A 14,300-nucleotide genomic window follows, 5' to 3' on the forward strand; every position below is an offset into this window, starting at 1 on the left:
TTGTGTAGGAATAGAAACCCTGACTAAGACACCTGGCCTATGTTATTTTCCCAGGCTGCTCTTCCACTATCCACTGAGACTGTCTGTTATATCCCTGGGACTTCACGATTTTGCTTTGTTTTCTTTTCTTTTCTTTTAAAGATTTCACTTGTTTCATGTGTTAAAAGCGTTTTACCTGTGTGTGTAGTTATACACCATGTGTAATACCTTCAAAGGCCAGAAGAGGGAGTCAGACCTCCTGGCCCTGAAGTTACAGATGGCTGAGAGCCAGCACGGAGGAGCTGGGAGCCGAACTGAGTCCTCTGCAAAAGCTAGAAGCACTGAAAGTTTTAAAGAGACTTCTTCCCCACAGATGTTGGTATCTGTTCTCCCACTGTGAAAAGTCTTAGAAAACAAACTGACAGCAGTACAGTTCATAACAAATTTTATAGGACAATGCAGTGAATTTGAAATTTTTGGAATAGTTTTCGTTTAAAAAAAAAAAAAACCACAGAAATACTGAAACGCCTGACGGAACTGGGAATACTCAGAAGGAAGGGCCCCTGGGTGGCCCTCCCTCCTGCATACAGTCATCTCCAGGAAACCTCTCCTTTATCTAACCAGCCTCAGTCTCCTAACCTTAACGCACTTCATTTCATGAAAATAATGCAAACCATTTAAACATCACTAAAGACAGAAGAACGGAGGTAGCATCCTCAGGGCAGCTTTCCTATACAGAAACACCAGGTCGAAAAGCACACATGTATTCTGTATACTTGCATATTTATAGATGGAGACTTACCATCATATAAAACTAGCAAGCTAGGCCGGGAGAGGCCACGCACGCCCAGAATGGCAGCGCTCATGAGGCTGTAGCTGGAGGATTTTGAGTTGTTTGAGCTTACCCTGGGCTGCACAGAAAAAAAAAATTAGCTGCTATAGTCATCCGTCAGGTGTGCTAACTTCCGTGTACTTCATATATTTAAACTTGGAATGAGGCCAAAGCAAGAAAAACACAAAGAACACAGGCTGTTAATTAAAAAAAAGAAATGAAAATGCTAACTAGTGTAAATATTATCAAATGAAAACCAACCCCGGATTAACAAAACAACCTTATGATTAGACACTTAAGACCTCGATTTTTTGCTTAACTAGAAATTTACACCACCAGAAGTTCCTGATTAAAATACAGAAATCTATAAAGCTGGCGCAGGACGTAAACTTGATTGGTTCCTCCCAGAGGCCCACTGGTTGGACTGCTAGCCACGAGTCCCAGGGCTCTCAGCGCAGTGTGACCAGCTCTTCTGAGGAGGTAGGATGAATGGCGACCGTGTTGTCGAAGTCGGCCTTGGTGGCCCCCATTTTCACTGCTACAGCGAAGCCCTGAAGCATCTCATCGCAGCCAATCCCCTGCATGTGGATGCCAACCACCTGGGAGAAAACAGAAATTATGGACGGACGTCAGATCTGGGATAAATACGATAGCTCAGGGGGCAGAAGGCGTGGATGGAATGTCCGGAACCACACTAAAATCCTAATCGTCTTTCTAATCCAAGTCAGTGCAGGAAGCCCAGGCGGCCTCTGCAGCCTGCTCCAGGGTTTCCTTCCAGCGCACGCCAGGCATCTCACCTTGCTTTCTTCCTGTCCCACGCCCTTCTCTTTGAACACGGTGTCTCTGGCTCTTGCTGTATAAGCCTAGCCTAACCTCAAACTCCTGATCCTCCTGCCTCAGCCTCCTCAGTGCTGAGATCCTGAGCTACACCACCATGCCAAGACCCTGGCAGAATGTGAAGAGAGAGGGCAGGGCCCTGCTGACTCTGAGGTGGCAACCGCAGGCCCTGGGGATGGATCTGGGCAGAGGCTGTGTTGTTTTATTGCCACGAGCCCCTCTCCTCTGCTGTTCCGAGTCTCTGTTTCTGCCAGTCTAAGATGCTGAACTAAAAACCACAGACTATGTCTTGGGGCTTGAAGCCCCTCAAATCAGATATATAACTTGTAATGAATATACACTGAAAACTATTACTATAGCTAAAATTTTAAAATACATTTTTTTAAAAGACTTATTTGTTTTATTTATATGAGTACCCTGCTGCTGTCTTCAGACACACCAGAAGAGGGCGTCACATCCCATTACAGGTGGTTGTGAGCCACCATGTGGTTGCTGGGAATTGAACTCAGGACCTCTGGAAGAGCAGTCAGTGCTCCTAACCGCTGAGCCATCTCCTCAGCCCCTTAACAGACATTTGCATTGATGTTTCTTTCACTGTGTGTGGGGGGAGGCTGTAGAGACAGAGCACGTACAGGGGAGGAGTCAGCAGACACGTGGGCTATTTTCAGCATCGGGGGAGGTCAGGGGAAACTCCTGGGAGTTGGCTCTCTGTGACACCCTATGGATCAGGGGACCGATGCTATCATCAGGCCTTTAAGCAAGCACCTCTACCTGTTGGGTCATCTCGTAACATAATGTCACAGCTAGGTTCCGGCGGCGTGTGGTATGGATTTTACAAACCGGGGAGGATGAGGCACAAAGATCAGGATACCTGGACCAGGCTATGTGGTAAGAGCTAGTTTCAAAAATCCAAGCAAACAGGAATACTCCATGTAAAACTAATCCTCTACACATGGGCACGTCCTCCTTAGGATTTAATCTGACCAGAAGGAACAGCTCAGTAAGTGTGAGAATCAGAACTAAACCTATCTTTAAAACTAGAATAAAAACCCACTCAAATGCTGCTCGAAACTCTACTGAGAGATCACACGACACCCACCCAAGTAGCTACGTGAAAAAGACACTGGTGGGGCTGGAGAGATGGCTCAGTGGTTAAGAGCTCAAGCTATTTTCTTAGAGGAACCAGGTTCAATTCCCAGCAACCACATAGCAGCTCACAACTGTCTGCAACTCCAGGGGATGGGACACCCTCACACAGGTGACAAGCAGTCAAGTCACCAATGTACATTAAATAAAAATAAATGTTATTTAAGAAAAAAAAAAAGATGTAGGGGAAATGGAAAATCAGGGAGGCAGAAAATCCTTCGAAACACCAAAACCCATTTGGTGGACCCTCAGAAAGTTAAACCAAGAGACAGTAATTTTCAAAAACTGATCGACTAAATTTCCACTCTGTTTTAGTACTTTAAATTTTGTCTTATTTTTGAAACACACTTACCACTACATTTTTAAAGGATTTATTTCACATTTATGTGTTTGTCTGAGGCTCTGTGACTCTGTACACATGGCCCCCAGTAGGCCAGAAGAAGGTTCCAGATCCCCTTCAAGCTAAAGTGAGAGGTGGCTGAGAACCACCTGACTAATGTGGGTGCCTGCCACAAGGCCGTCTTTCCAGGCCCCCTTTACCACTATTTCTGAGCTTCCTGTCTCTTTGGAGCAGTGGTCAATCATCTTCATCTTTACGACAGTCATTACGTTTTGCAACGCTGAAAACGGAACCTCACTTTAAAAGAGGAACATAATCTCTCTTCAAAGGTGAGGAACTCAGAACCCCCCCAAGAAACCCCATTTCCCCAGTACCTTCTCCTCTTTGTTGGCACAAACCATCTTCATCACGCATTTCGTCTTCCTCGTGGTCACAGCGTGATACATCGGGGTGAAGGCGGTCGAATAGATTTTCACATTGTCTTTGCCATACTTATGGACGGCTTCATCTACAATGCGCGAGAAGGAAAATCTGCATCAAAAACTATTTCGGAGAGCTACGAGAGAGTGGTGGCCAGAGACAGACCTGAATCAAACGAACAGGAAGCAACCAACCATACTGAAGTAAAGGGCATTCTACAAAATAAACGTCCATGTCACATCAGACACGGAGGAGCTGTGCCTCTGACTGAGACCAAGCTGCCTGCAGTAGGCTGTGCTAGACCGAGTTCTGGACTGTGAGTGGGGGGCGCTGTGATCCAAATGATATTTGAGATGGCTGGCAAAAACTGCCCAAAGTCTTAAGTTTAAATAATACTTTGTGAATTGACATTTTCCCATCTTAAAACTTCACGTAAGTGAAGACCTGTGTTCTTAAATAAGATGTGGGAGAGATGGCTCAGTGGTTAGAGCACTGACTGCTCTTCCAGAGGTCCTGAGTTCAAATCCCAGCAACCACATGGTGGCTCACAACCATCTGTAATGAGGATCCAATGCCCTCTTCTGGTGTGTCTGAAAACAGCTACAGTGTAGTCATATACATAAAATAAATAAATACATTTTTTAAAAAGATGTACAGTGTGTATATAGGCTGTAAAATGATAAGGAAAAATAATAAGGACACAGGGGAGTCCTTTGAAATCTTTTGTCAACTTTTAGGTTATTTAGGTATAAGGAGGGGGAGGGGGAATTACCCTCTCCAAGCACTCCTGGCTTGAGAACTGCGACTGCAGACTAAACAAAAGTGTCCCTGTGACCTGGGAGACAGCTATTTGGGCCGATGACAGTTTAGAGAAGAAACCACAAATTACCCTCATTTTAAAACGCCTACCTTCAGTGAGCCCCACTGTCCCGATAGGCGGGTGGCTGAAGACCACGGTAGGGATGTTGTCATAGTCCAACCTGGAATCTTCTTTGCCCTCAAAAAGTCTATGGGCGAGTTTCCGGCCAGCAGCGATCGCAACTACAATGACAGGAAAGCCAGTCTCGGTTTTACTGTGTGTTTTAACATGGCGGCTCTATCCTAACAGCCACTTACTGGTCTGGCGCACCTCTGACCGAACTCTCCATCAATGCCACTCTCATGTCTACTTTAGCATAATGGAAAACGAGAGTTACCGTCAGGAACCACTCAAAACTACGGGCTTAACAAGCCCTGCATTCCTCGTCCCCGAGAAGTGGACCTACTTAATCAGGACATTCGCTTTCGGCAGGATATTTATAATGTATAGAACAAACCAGTTTGACCCGTTTTTATCTCTACTTCGGTAAGGTGATTTTTTTTTTTTGTAACTAAAAAGCTTGCTTATGTTTAACCTGTTTTCATGCCTATGTCTCCTCCTTAAAAGGCCCGAGTCCAAAAAGTATATCGGTTATTAATTTACTGATATGAAATTAGTGGGTTTTTTTTCCTAAGACAAGCTAGTAGTAGACATCTTTAGATGATGCGAGGGTGTTTTTCAAAGTCTTGTCAAAGGACGTAAGATTTTGGTTAGGATAACTATTTCAAGAGATCTGACGCACAGCATGGTAACTACTGTTATTAATATAATTATGCAATTAAGTACACAATATATTGCATATTAAAAACTGTCCAGAGTAGTCAGTGACGCACGCCTCAAATCACAGCACTTGGGTGGCAGAAGCAAGGGGATCCCTGAGTTTGAGGCCAGCCTAGTTTTTAGGGAGTTCCAGGACAGCCAAAACTACACAGAGAAACCCAGCCTTGAAAGATCATAAAAACCAACCAACCAAAAAGCAACCCAAATGAAAAGCCACTGAGAGTGGATTTTTTGAAATAAAAAAGCAAGCTCTCCACAAGATGGGAAATATCTTAACACATCATATTGTGTGCCACCAATATATCACTTTTTATTTAAAACAATGGAGAAAGAGAGTGGACTTTCACGCTGAGGTAAGACATTAGGACATTTGAAGAGTCAGGTGAGGTCTCACAGACGGACAGACCAAGAGCAGAAAATGACACAGCAGCCAGGTGTGGCAAATGTCTTGGATGTTTCTGAAGTGGGTTGAGGTACAGGAATGAAGACAAAGACATCAGCACTAGAGAAACCAACCCCACTCACACAAGCACACCAACTGTCTGAGTCTTCAGAAGGTAACCCATACGAAAGGTCTTCTTTGTTAAGGCTTAGCTAAAATGTTAAGGCCTGGGTAACTGGTACCTATTACCGGCCGTTTTGTGTGGTTACTAATATTAGAAGGAAACTTTCCCATGCTTTGGTTAACTGCAGATTCTGTTATATTCCGTGCTTTGGTGTTCTTGGAAACCAATCACAATAGAGGCCAGTTAGAACAGCTTTGTATAGTTAGACAAAATAAGCCTGGACCAACCACTAGGCAGCACTTCCTGCACCTGTGTATGAGCGTTTATGTTTTTTGCTCTTATAAAACCACCTCTAGGATAGACCCCAACATGAGAGACACCTGCACCAGTGTAAGAAGCTATTGGGAGTAAGACTTCCATTTTGAGTAGGGGTCAAGTAAAGTTTAGGTTTTAAGACCAAGACCTCCCTGAGAACTGACACCCTACTTGGCATAGAGAGACATGTACGTGGGTAACTAATATCCTGGTTGGCAAGTTAAGACAAGAATGTTAGATGACACAACAAGTCGTCACAGTTGAATACCCCCACCAAGGAGGACAAGATAATGTATAACAAAGACATGTTCCTAAGGGTCCCCATCCCTAAATTCTGCCTGGTGAATTAATTTGGCACAGATGTTTGTGGATTTCAAGGCTTCAAAGCTCTGTAGGAACCTGGCTCATGGTCACAGCCAGCTCCTGAGTCTTGTCTGGGGCCAAATGCTCAAAACCTGTCCCTGTCTGACTGAGATCAGTGTGTGTGTGGTTTGTGAGGCGACTCCTGGACCCCAACATTCTTTATGAAGATCTCAGAATTTGCTAATCATGTAACTAATCATCCTTGTCCACTTGAATGGATTTAGAATGAACCGGGAGACAGAGCCCTTGACTATGAGGACTTTTCCAGAGAGGTTTAACTGAGGAGAGTGGACCCACCCTGAGTATGGGCAGCGCCATCCCTGGGGCTGGCATCCTGGAGCAGACAGAGGGCAAGAGGAAAAGGGAAGATGAACACTAACATTTGTCTCTCTGCTTCGTGGGCACAGACGCAATGTGACCAGCAGCCACACACTCCTGCTGCCTTGCCCTGCCCACTGTGATGGACTGAGGATCCGACACCCTAGAACCAAGACAAGCCCTTCCTTCCATTGCCTTTCTCAGTATTTTGTGACAACAATGCGAAAGAGCAACACAGCTTTCTAAGGAGTCATGGATTTTATTGAGAAAATGTGCGGTATCTGGCCTCCATCTACTTCAATGACAAGGAAGTGAGCTCTTTTAACGCTGCTGTCATGACTGTGACTGTGAAAAGCTGGGCAGGTTTAGAGAGCACACAGGCCTCTCCTCCTGAGAAGGAAGAAGCATTACCTGGGGTGAGAAGTGCTTTCCCACAGACATCGCCCACGGCATAGACACCTTTGACATTGGTATTCTGGAACTCGTCCACTAGGATATGGCCTTTGTCATCAGTCTGAATCCCCTAAAATCACAAAGGGACACCTGGTTAATACTGAGGCCATCTATAATGGTACATCAGCTCCAGAAACTCACAGGACTTAACAGTAACATGTAGCTCGCTTGGGGTCGACCTGTCCACAGCTTCCTTAATGTCAAAGATGGACGGTCTTGTTGCCTACTGAGGTGCTTTAAGGGATGAGACGGATCCGGTGGGCATGAAGAGGAATCACAAACAGTAACAGAGAAAAGAAAACGAACAGGGAGTGGCAGTTCATCCATTTAACCCAAGTATTTGGGAAGCAGAGGCAGGCAGATCGGAGTCCAAGATCAGCCTAGTCTACAGACTGAGTTTCAGGGCAACCAGGGCTACACAGAGAAACCCTGTCTTGAAAAACCAAAAGAAGGAGGAAGAGGAGGAGGAAGAAGAAGAAAAAGAAATATACTATCATTCTTGACACCCTGGAGTTCCTCTGAAACAATGCTAATATATTAAATGCTTGCTAGGAACCTTTGGAAAGAGAAACTTCGACTAAGAAAATGTTCCCATCAGATTGGCTTGTGGGCAAGCCTCTAGGACTTGCTGATGGATGTGGGTGGGGCCAGTTCACTGGGGGCGGGGCCGCCCAGGCAGGTGATGACACATGGTGTAAGAGCAAGCGATGAGAAGCAAGCCAGTACACAGCACTCCTCCAAGGCCTCTGTACCGAGAGCTCCTGCCACCAGGCTCCTGCCTGGAGCTCCTGCCCTGACTTTTCTGGATGACGTTCTATGAACGATAAGCTGAAATAAACCCACCCTCCCCAGATTGCTCTTGATCATGGTGTTTTGTCACAGCCATAGGAAGCTCTCTCCGCTGTCTAGAGGGTCACAACCTGAACAGTCACCAGAGGCATTCCCTTTTCAAGGTACCGTCTTACTTTTAACAATCTAAGCAAAGTCTGCATTCTACTCCAAACCACGCTGTTCTGTACAACTGAACACACTTCCTTCTCTGTCGGGTCATCTCTCCTCTAAGAAGTGTTTGCTTACTTTGTAGCTTTGCAGAGCTGAGAGATAATGTTCTAGCATGAGGAGGAGAGGAGAAGCATTGTGGCTTCTACAGAGACACACAGTGCCTAAGAACAGTCATTGAGCTGGAGGCCATCCTGGTCTACTTAGCCAATTCCAAGGCCGGCCATCACTACAGTGAGACCCAGTCTCAAAAACAAATGAATATCTATATTTATTTATACAAATCTACATACAGATATTCATTTTATATTGATACATTAATTATATAACCTATGTTATATGTATAATATATATTCATGTGTGTGTGTATGTGTGTATGTATGTATACATACACACATACAAATATAATCTTTGGAGCTGGGATATGGCTACATGGTACAGCACAAGCTAGGCCTGTACCAGACCCCAGCTCTGACTCCCAGCACCACTGAAGGAGAAACAGTCACATTCTTTGGACCCAGACAGACCGGGCTGAACCCCAAACTTGTCACTCATCAGTTGTGAGATTTTACATATGTAACTATTTCACAATATATATTTGAGCTCCTATTGCAAATGACTTCAACTTGGCCACTAAAACACAGTAGTGAGTTGGACAGACGCCTATGCCAGCCCGGTGAGTTATCTGACCCTGTTTCCTGGTTTCCTCACCCTTCAGTTACTGGCAAGGTTTCCTAGGTGAGCAATGTGCTGTCAAGACTGGCACGCGGTGGCCATTCAATGTGCATTCAACAGACCTATCCAAACTTGTAATCAGAAGACGATGAAAAGAAAGAAAAAAACAAACAAACAAAAAACGGGGTTGGGGATTTAGCTCAGTGGTAGAGCACTTGCCTAGCAAGCGCAAGGCCCTGGGTTCGGTCCCCAGCTCCAGAAAAAAAATTAAAAAACAAAAACAAACAAACAAAAACAAAACAAAACAAAAAAAACACCAAACAAACAGAAGACGATGAACCTTCTTATGAGCTGGGTAAACACATAGGCTGACAGAGCACTTGTCTGGCACATTGAAGCCTTGGGTTGGATCTCCCCCCGCATCAGTGCATGCCTGAAATTCCAGAACTTGGGAAGTAGAAGCAGGAGGATAAGAAATTCAAAGGTGAAGTCAGGAAGACAGTTCTGTAGGTAAAAAGCTCGCCAGGCAAGCAAGAAGATCCGAGTTCAATCCCCGTGACGTAGGGACAAGCCAGGTGTAGCAGTGATCACAGAGCTGAGGAGGCGGGGACAAGACGATCCCTGGGGCCTGCTGACCGTGGGCAAGCTATACCCTCAGAAAGAGACAGACAGCGAGGTAGAGAGCAGTCGAGGAAGACACCACTGTCAGTCTCTGGCCACTACAAGCAACACACATATGCACACATATATACATGAACACATACACAGAGATTCAACACATAAGGACAAGAACTGGAAGGGAAAGGAGGGGGGAGGTGGGTCTCACAAGGAAACCATTGTTAGTTTTCCAAAAGTTATTTTTCAAATTCAGCAAATAAAAGAGCAGGAGTATAATCTTCACATAAGGCCGGCTGGGTGGCTCAGTGGTAAAGGTGCTTGCTGACAAGCCTGATTTGACCTGAGTTCAATACCCAGGACCTACATGGTGGAAGGAAAGACCAGAGTTCTGGAAGTTATCTGGCCTGCACACAGGCACACAGCATAAACATACACACACTTTCACAAATGAATAAACACAATAAAAGAATTCCAGTCAATCTACTTGCACAGTGGACCTACAAACATTCCATCTTCACACCCAAGTTTTAATTAAATTTCATTAAAGACTGAAAACAAGCCAAGCCCCAGATATTTTATTCATTAAAATGTTGAAGGCTCCAGGCCTGCTGGCCCGTGACTGGAATCCCAGCACTTGGGAAGTGGAAGCAGGAGGTCCAGAAGTTCAAGGTCATCGTCAGTCCTTTATCGAGAATGAGGCTAGCCTGGACTATGAAAGATCCTGTCTCAAAAGAAACAAATTCAGGCCGAACTGGTGGTGCAAATCTGTAACTCTGGCCACCAGGGAATGAAGCAGGAAAACTGCAAGGCTAACCTGGGCTATAGGCTGAGTTTAAGGCTAGCCTAGGAAACTAGAGACCATGTCTTAATAAAAAAACAAAAGAGGAAATGGAGGGCTAAGACCTCACTCTGTGGCAGAGTGCCTGGACAGCGTGTGGGAGGCTCCTGATTCCATCCTTATCACTGCCAACAAGAACGGAGAGGGAAGAGGGGAACAGGAAGTGGCAGGAAGTTGTGACAGTGCGTATCCATTAGTCCCAACAAGTCTTCTAGAAGGAAGCCAACCAGGAAATGGCGGCATGGTCTGGATCAGATCCCTCTAACTAACAAGATACCTGGGGTGAGGGCCTAGAAAGGAGAAGTGTCTATGTATTCATGACAGAGCTCATGGACGGGTATGCGAAAGACCACAGCCCTCTGAGGAGATCGAAGGCCACCAGGACGGACAGACCAAGTCTCATTAATTAATTAATCGATAAGCTTACCAGTTTATTTAGATTCAGGCCCTTAGAATTTGGGTCCCGTCCAATGGCCCAGAGCAGGCAATCGACATCTGGAATCGTGGTCATGGTGGGTTTCCTACCAGGAAGTGCAGTAACCACATGGAGTTCCAAGCCCGATGAGGTCTTCTTTACTTCCTTAACCTATATAAAAAAAATGTGTTACGTATGGGTGGGAGGAGAGGGGAGAAGGTAGTATCAAAGCAAAGCAGAGGAAATTGGGTTTTCCCCTCGGTACTAGAGACTAAACCCAGGACTCCACTCATGCTAGGCAAACATTCAACCACTGGGCTAGACCCCCATCCTCCTTTTACTTTTTTTAGGACAGGATCTCACTAACGGCATAGGCTGGCCTTAAACTTACTCTGTAGTTCAGACATGCCTTGAACTCATGATTCTCCTGTCTCAGCTTACAGAGTAGCTGGGAGTGTAGACCTAAGCCACCAGGTGTATATAAAGTCAGATATCTGTGTTTTCTGTTTTGTTTTTGAGACAGAATCTCAATCTATATCCCAGACTGACCTAAAATCTTCTATCAAATTTTCTGCCCCAGACTCCAAGCTTGATTCATTATAACCCAGTTAGAATTTTTCACACTTACAGCTGAAACAGGTATTTAATTTTGGCCAAAGGCTGCAGACACTAAACTCCCCAGAGCCAGTCCTGGTTCCTTGATTGTCTGATTCTTCCAATGGCCAGGAGTCACATGGGATGGTTTAATAAGAATGGTCCCCATAGGGGCCTTAGCTTGGTCCCAACCTGAACCCCCAAGGCAAAGGACGGGATGAAAATCACAGAACGCTTGGATAAGGAAGTCTGTATGGGCTAGTGGTCCATTCCCGCTTATTAAGAATTATAACGGGCTGGAGAGATGGCTCAGTGGTTAAGAGCACCGACTGCTCTTTCAGAGGTCCTGAGTTCAATTCCCAGCAACCACATGGTGGCTCACAACCATCTGTAATGGGATCCGATGCCCTCTTCTGGTCTGTCTGAAGACAGCTACAGGGTGCCAACATAAAATAAATAAATAAATCTTAAAAAAAAAAAAAAAGAATTATAACATCATGTATTCTATTTGCAGGGGGAACATGGGACAGCATCAGCCAAAAACCATCACACAAGGGGACAAGGTCAGCAGGAAGCTAATAAAGTCACAGACTGAGCACACAGTGGCCTTTGGGACTGACTGATACCCGTACTCTGTAAAGGTGAAGAGTTGGGTTCCTAGGATCTGAAGCCAAAGCTCCCAAGGCCCTGGCTTCAGGCCATTACTGGCCTGGCCAAGCATATTCTGGGTGTTAGACAAGAATTATGCACCTTTTCCCATACATCAGGGCCTTAGGAAAAGCCTTGGGTTGGCCTGGCTCCCAACATGTTCCCTAGTTGGGTGGAACTGTTTCAGAAAGGATCAAGAATTTGGCCTTACTGGAGTGGGTGTGTCCCTGGGAATAGAGTGTGGGTTTTCAGAAGTCCAAGCCAGGCCCACCAGTAGGTCTGTCTGTCTTTTGTCTGTCTGTCTGTCTCTCTGCACGCTGCTTGTGGATAAGATATAATCTCATTAACTACTGTTCCAACGCATGCCTGCCTACCTGCTGCCATGATCCCGTAAACTCACTCTCTGAAACTGTGAGCAAACCCCCAGTCAATTAAATGCTTTCTTTTATAAGTTGGTCATGATGTGTCTTCACAGCAACAGAACAGTAACTAAGCCAGCACAGAAATGCTATAGCATTAAATCTATATGAATTTTTATTAATTAATTAACTAATTAATTAATTTCTGGGGCCAGTGAGGTGGTCACAGGACCTGAGTCTGGGTCCAAGCATATGGGGAAGTTAACTGCCTGTAAGCTCACCTCTACAGAAATCTAATATTCTGGCCTCCCCTCCAAGGATCCCTATACTCGTGTGTGTGTGTGTGTGTGTGTGTGTGTGTGTGTGTGTGTGTGTGAGTGTGTGTGTGTGTTTCGATTTCATGTATGTCCTGTGCATCACCTGTGTGCCATGCCCACAGAGGCCAGAAGGGGGCATCCTATCCCTTGGAACTGAAGTTACCGTCAGCCGTGAGCTGCCATCCCCATATAGCCCAAGTGCATCCTGAATACCTCAAGTCACCTTCAGGTTCTTATCATGCCAAGCACATGTAGATGTCATGTAATGACTGTCTGCTAGACTGTATCGTTTACAGAAGAATGAACAACAACAACGACAGACCCTGTCCCTGTCAGCAGAGGCACCCTTTCGCTTCCAATCTTTACAGTCCAGGTGTGGATGGACACGCAGAGACCGTCCTTGCTCCCCAGCTACGGTAAGGAAGGTCTCCAGGGTGGAGCGGATGGAAACCCCTTCATCTCTGCATCCTCAGGGCACACTGTCATTTACTACTCTCCTCAACACAGGCTATGCTGAAAGGGTAGTGCCTGAAGAGGCTACTGCCCTAGAAAAATTCTACTGAAAGTAAGCAATTTCCCGAGGAAGAAAATACTTTGTAATGCTTTGATTAAATCAAATAAAATAGATAAAATACTTTGTAAAAACCATATGCTTGGAAACTGGATTTTTTGCTATGTCCTGAAAAATCTGAAAAATACGGTGTGCAAAAAGGAACACGAGTCATCATATGGATGCCAGGATTTGAACTCAGGACCTCAGAGCAGTCAGTGTTCTTAGCCGCTGAGCCATCTCTCCAGCACCGAAGTACAGCTTTTTAAGATAGAAAAATTTGGCAGAAGCTGGGTATGGCAGTGCACGTCCATAACACCAGCACCTGGGAGGCTGAAGCAGGAGGCTCCTGAGTTCAAGTCTAGCCTGGACTACAAAGCAAGACCTTATCCAGTGACCAAAACACACACACACACACACACACACACACACACACACACACACACACACACACACCCCATGACCACCACCACAAAACACAAATATATACAAACAAGGGAGTGTGGGTGTAGATGTATCGGGTGGGTGTAGGTAGGGGTGTGGGGTGTGGGGTATAGAGTGGGTATAGGGGGTGTGGGGGTGTGGGGTGGGGTGTGGGGTGTGGTGTGGTGTGGGGTGTGGGGTGTGGGGTGTGGGGTGTGGGGTGTGGGGTGTGGGGTGTGGGTGTGGGGTCTGGGTATGGGTGTGGGGTGTGGGGGTGTGGGGTGTGGAGTGTGGGTGTGGGGTATGGATGTGGGGTGGGGTGTGGGGTATGGGTGTGGGGTGTGGGTGTGGTATATAGGTGTTGGTGTGGGGGGTGTGTTGGGTGGGTGTGGGTGGGGGTGGGGTGTGGGGGTGGGGTGTGGGGTGGGGTGTGGGTGTGGGGTGTGGGGTGGGGTGTGGGGTGTGGGGTGTGGGTGTAGGGTGTGGGGTGGGGTGTGGGTTGTGGTGTGGGGTGGGGTGTGGGTGTGGGTGGGGTGTTGGGTGTGGGGTGTGGGTGTTGGGTGTGGGGTGTTGTGTTGGGGTGTGTGGTTGGGGTGTTGTTGTGGGGGGGGGGGGTAGGTTTTTGGTGTGGGGTGGGGGTGTGGGGTTTGGGGTGTAGTGTATAGGTGTTGGGTGTAGGTGTGGGGTATAGGTGTAGGTATGGGGTGTGGGTGTAC

The 14,300-nt window shown here is 46.2% G+C and overlaps 1 protein-coding gene across 1 annotated transcript in view; it reads right to left on the reverse strand.

Moving 5' to 3' along the window:
* Positions 1-407: 407 nt before the first annotated feature.
* Gsr (glutathione-disulfide reductase) overlaps positions 408-14,300 on the reverse strand; it is a 43,844-nt gene continuing 29,951 nt past the window's right edge. Inside the window, 5 exon segments of the mRNA XM_032918758.1 lie at positions 408-1,410; positions 3,509-3,642; positions 4,464-4,595; positions 7,107-7,218; positions 10,706-10,864. Of these exon segments, the coding sequence (XP_032774649.1) occupies positions 1,261-1,410; positions 3,509-3,642; positions 4,464-4,595; positions 7,107-7,218; positions 10,706-10,864 (687 nt within the window). The 3' untranslated portion in view covers positions 408-1,260.

The sequence above is a fragment of the Rattus rattus genome, chromosome 13 (assembly GCF_011064425.1).
Source record: "Rattus rattus isolate New Zealand chromosome 13, Rrattus_CSIRO_v1, whole genome shotgun sequence".
NCBI classification, from domain to species: Eukaryota; Metazoa; Chordata; class Mammalia; order Rodentia; family Muridae; genus Rattus; species Rattus rattus.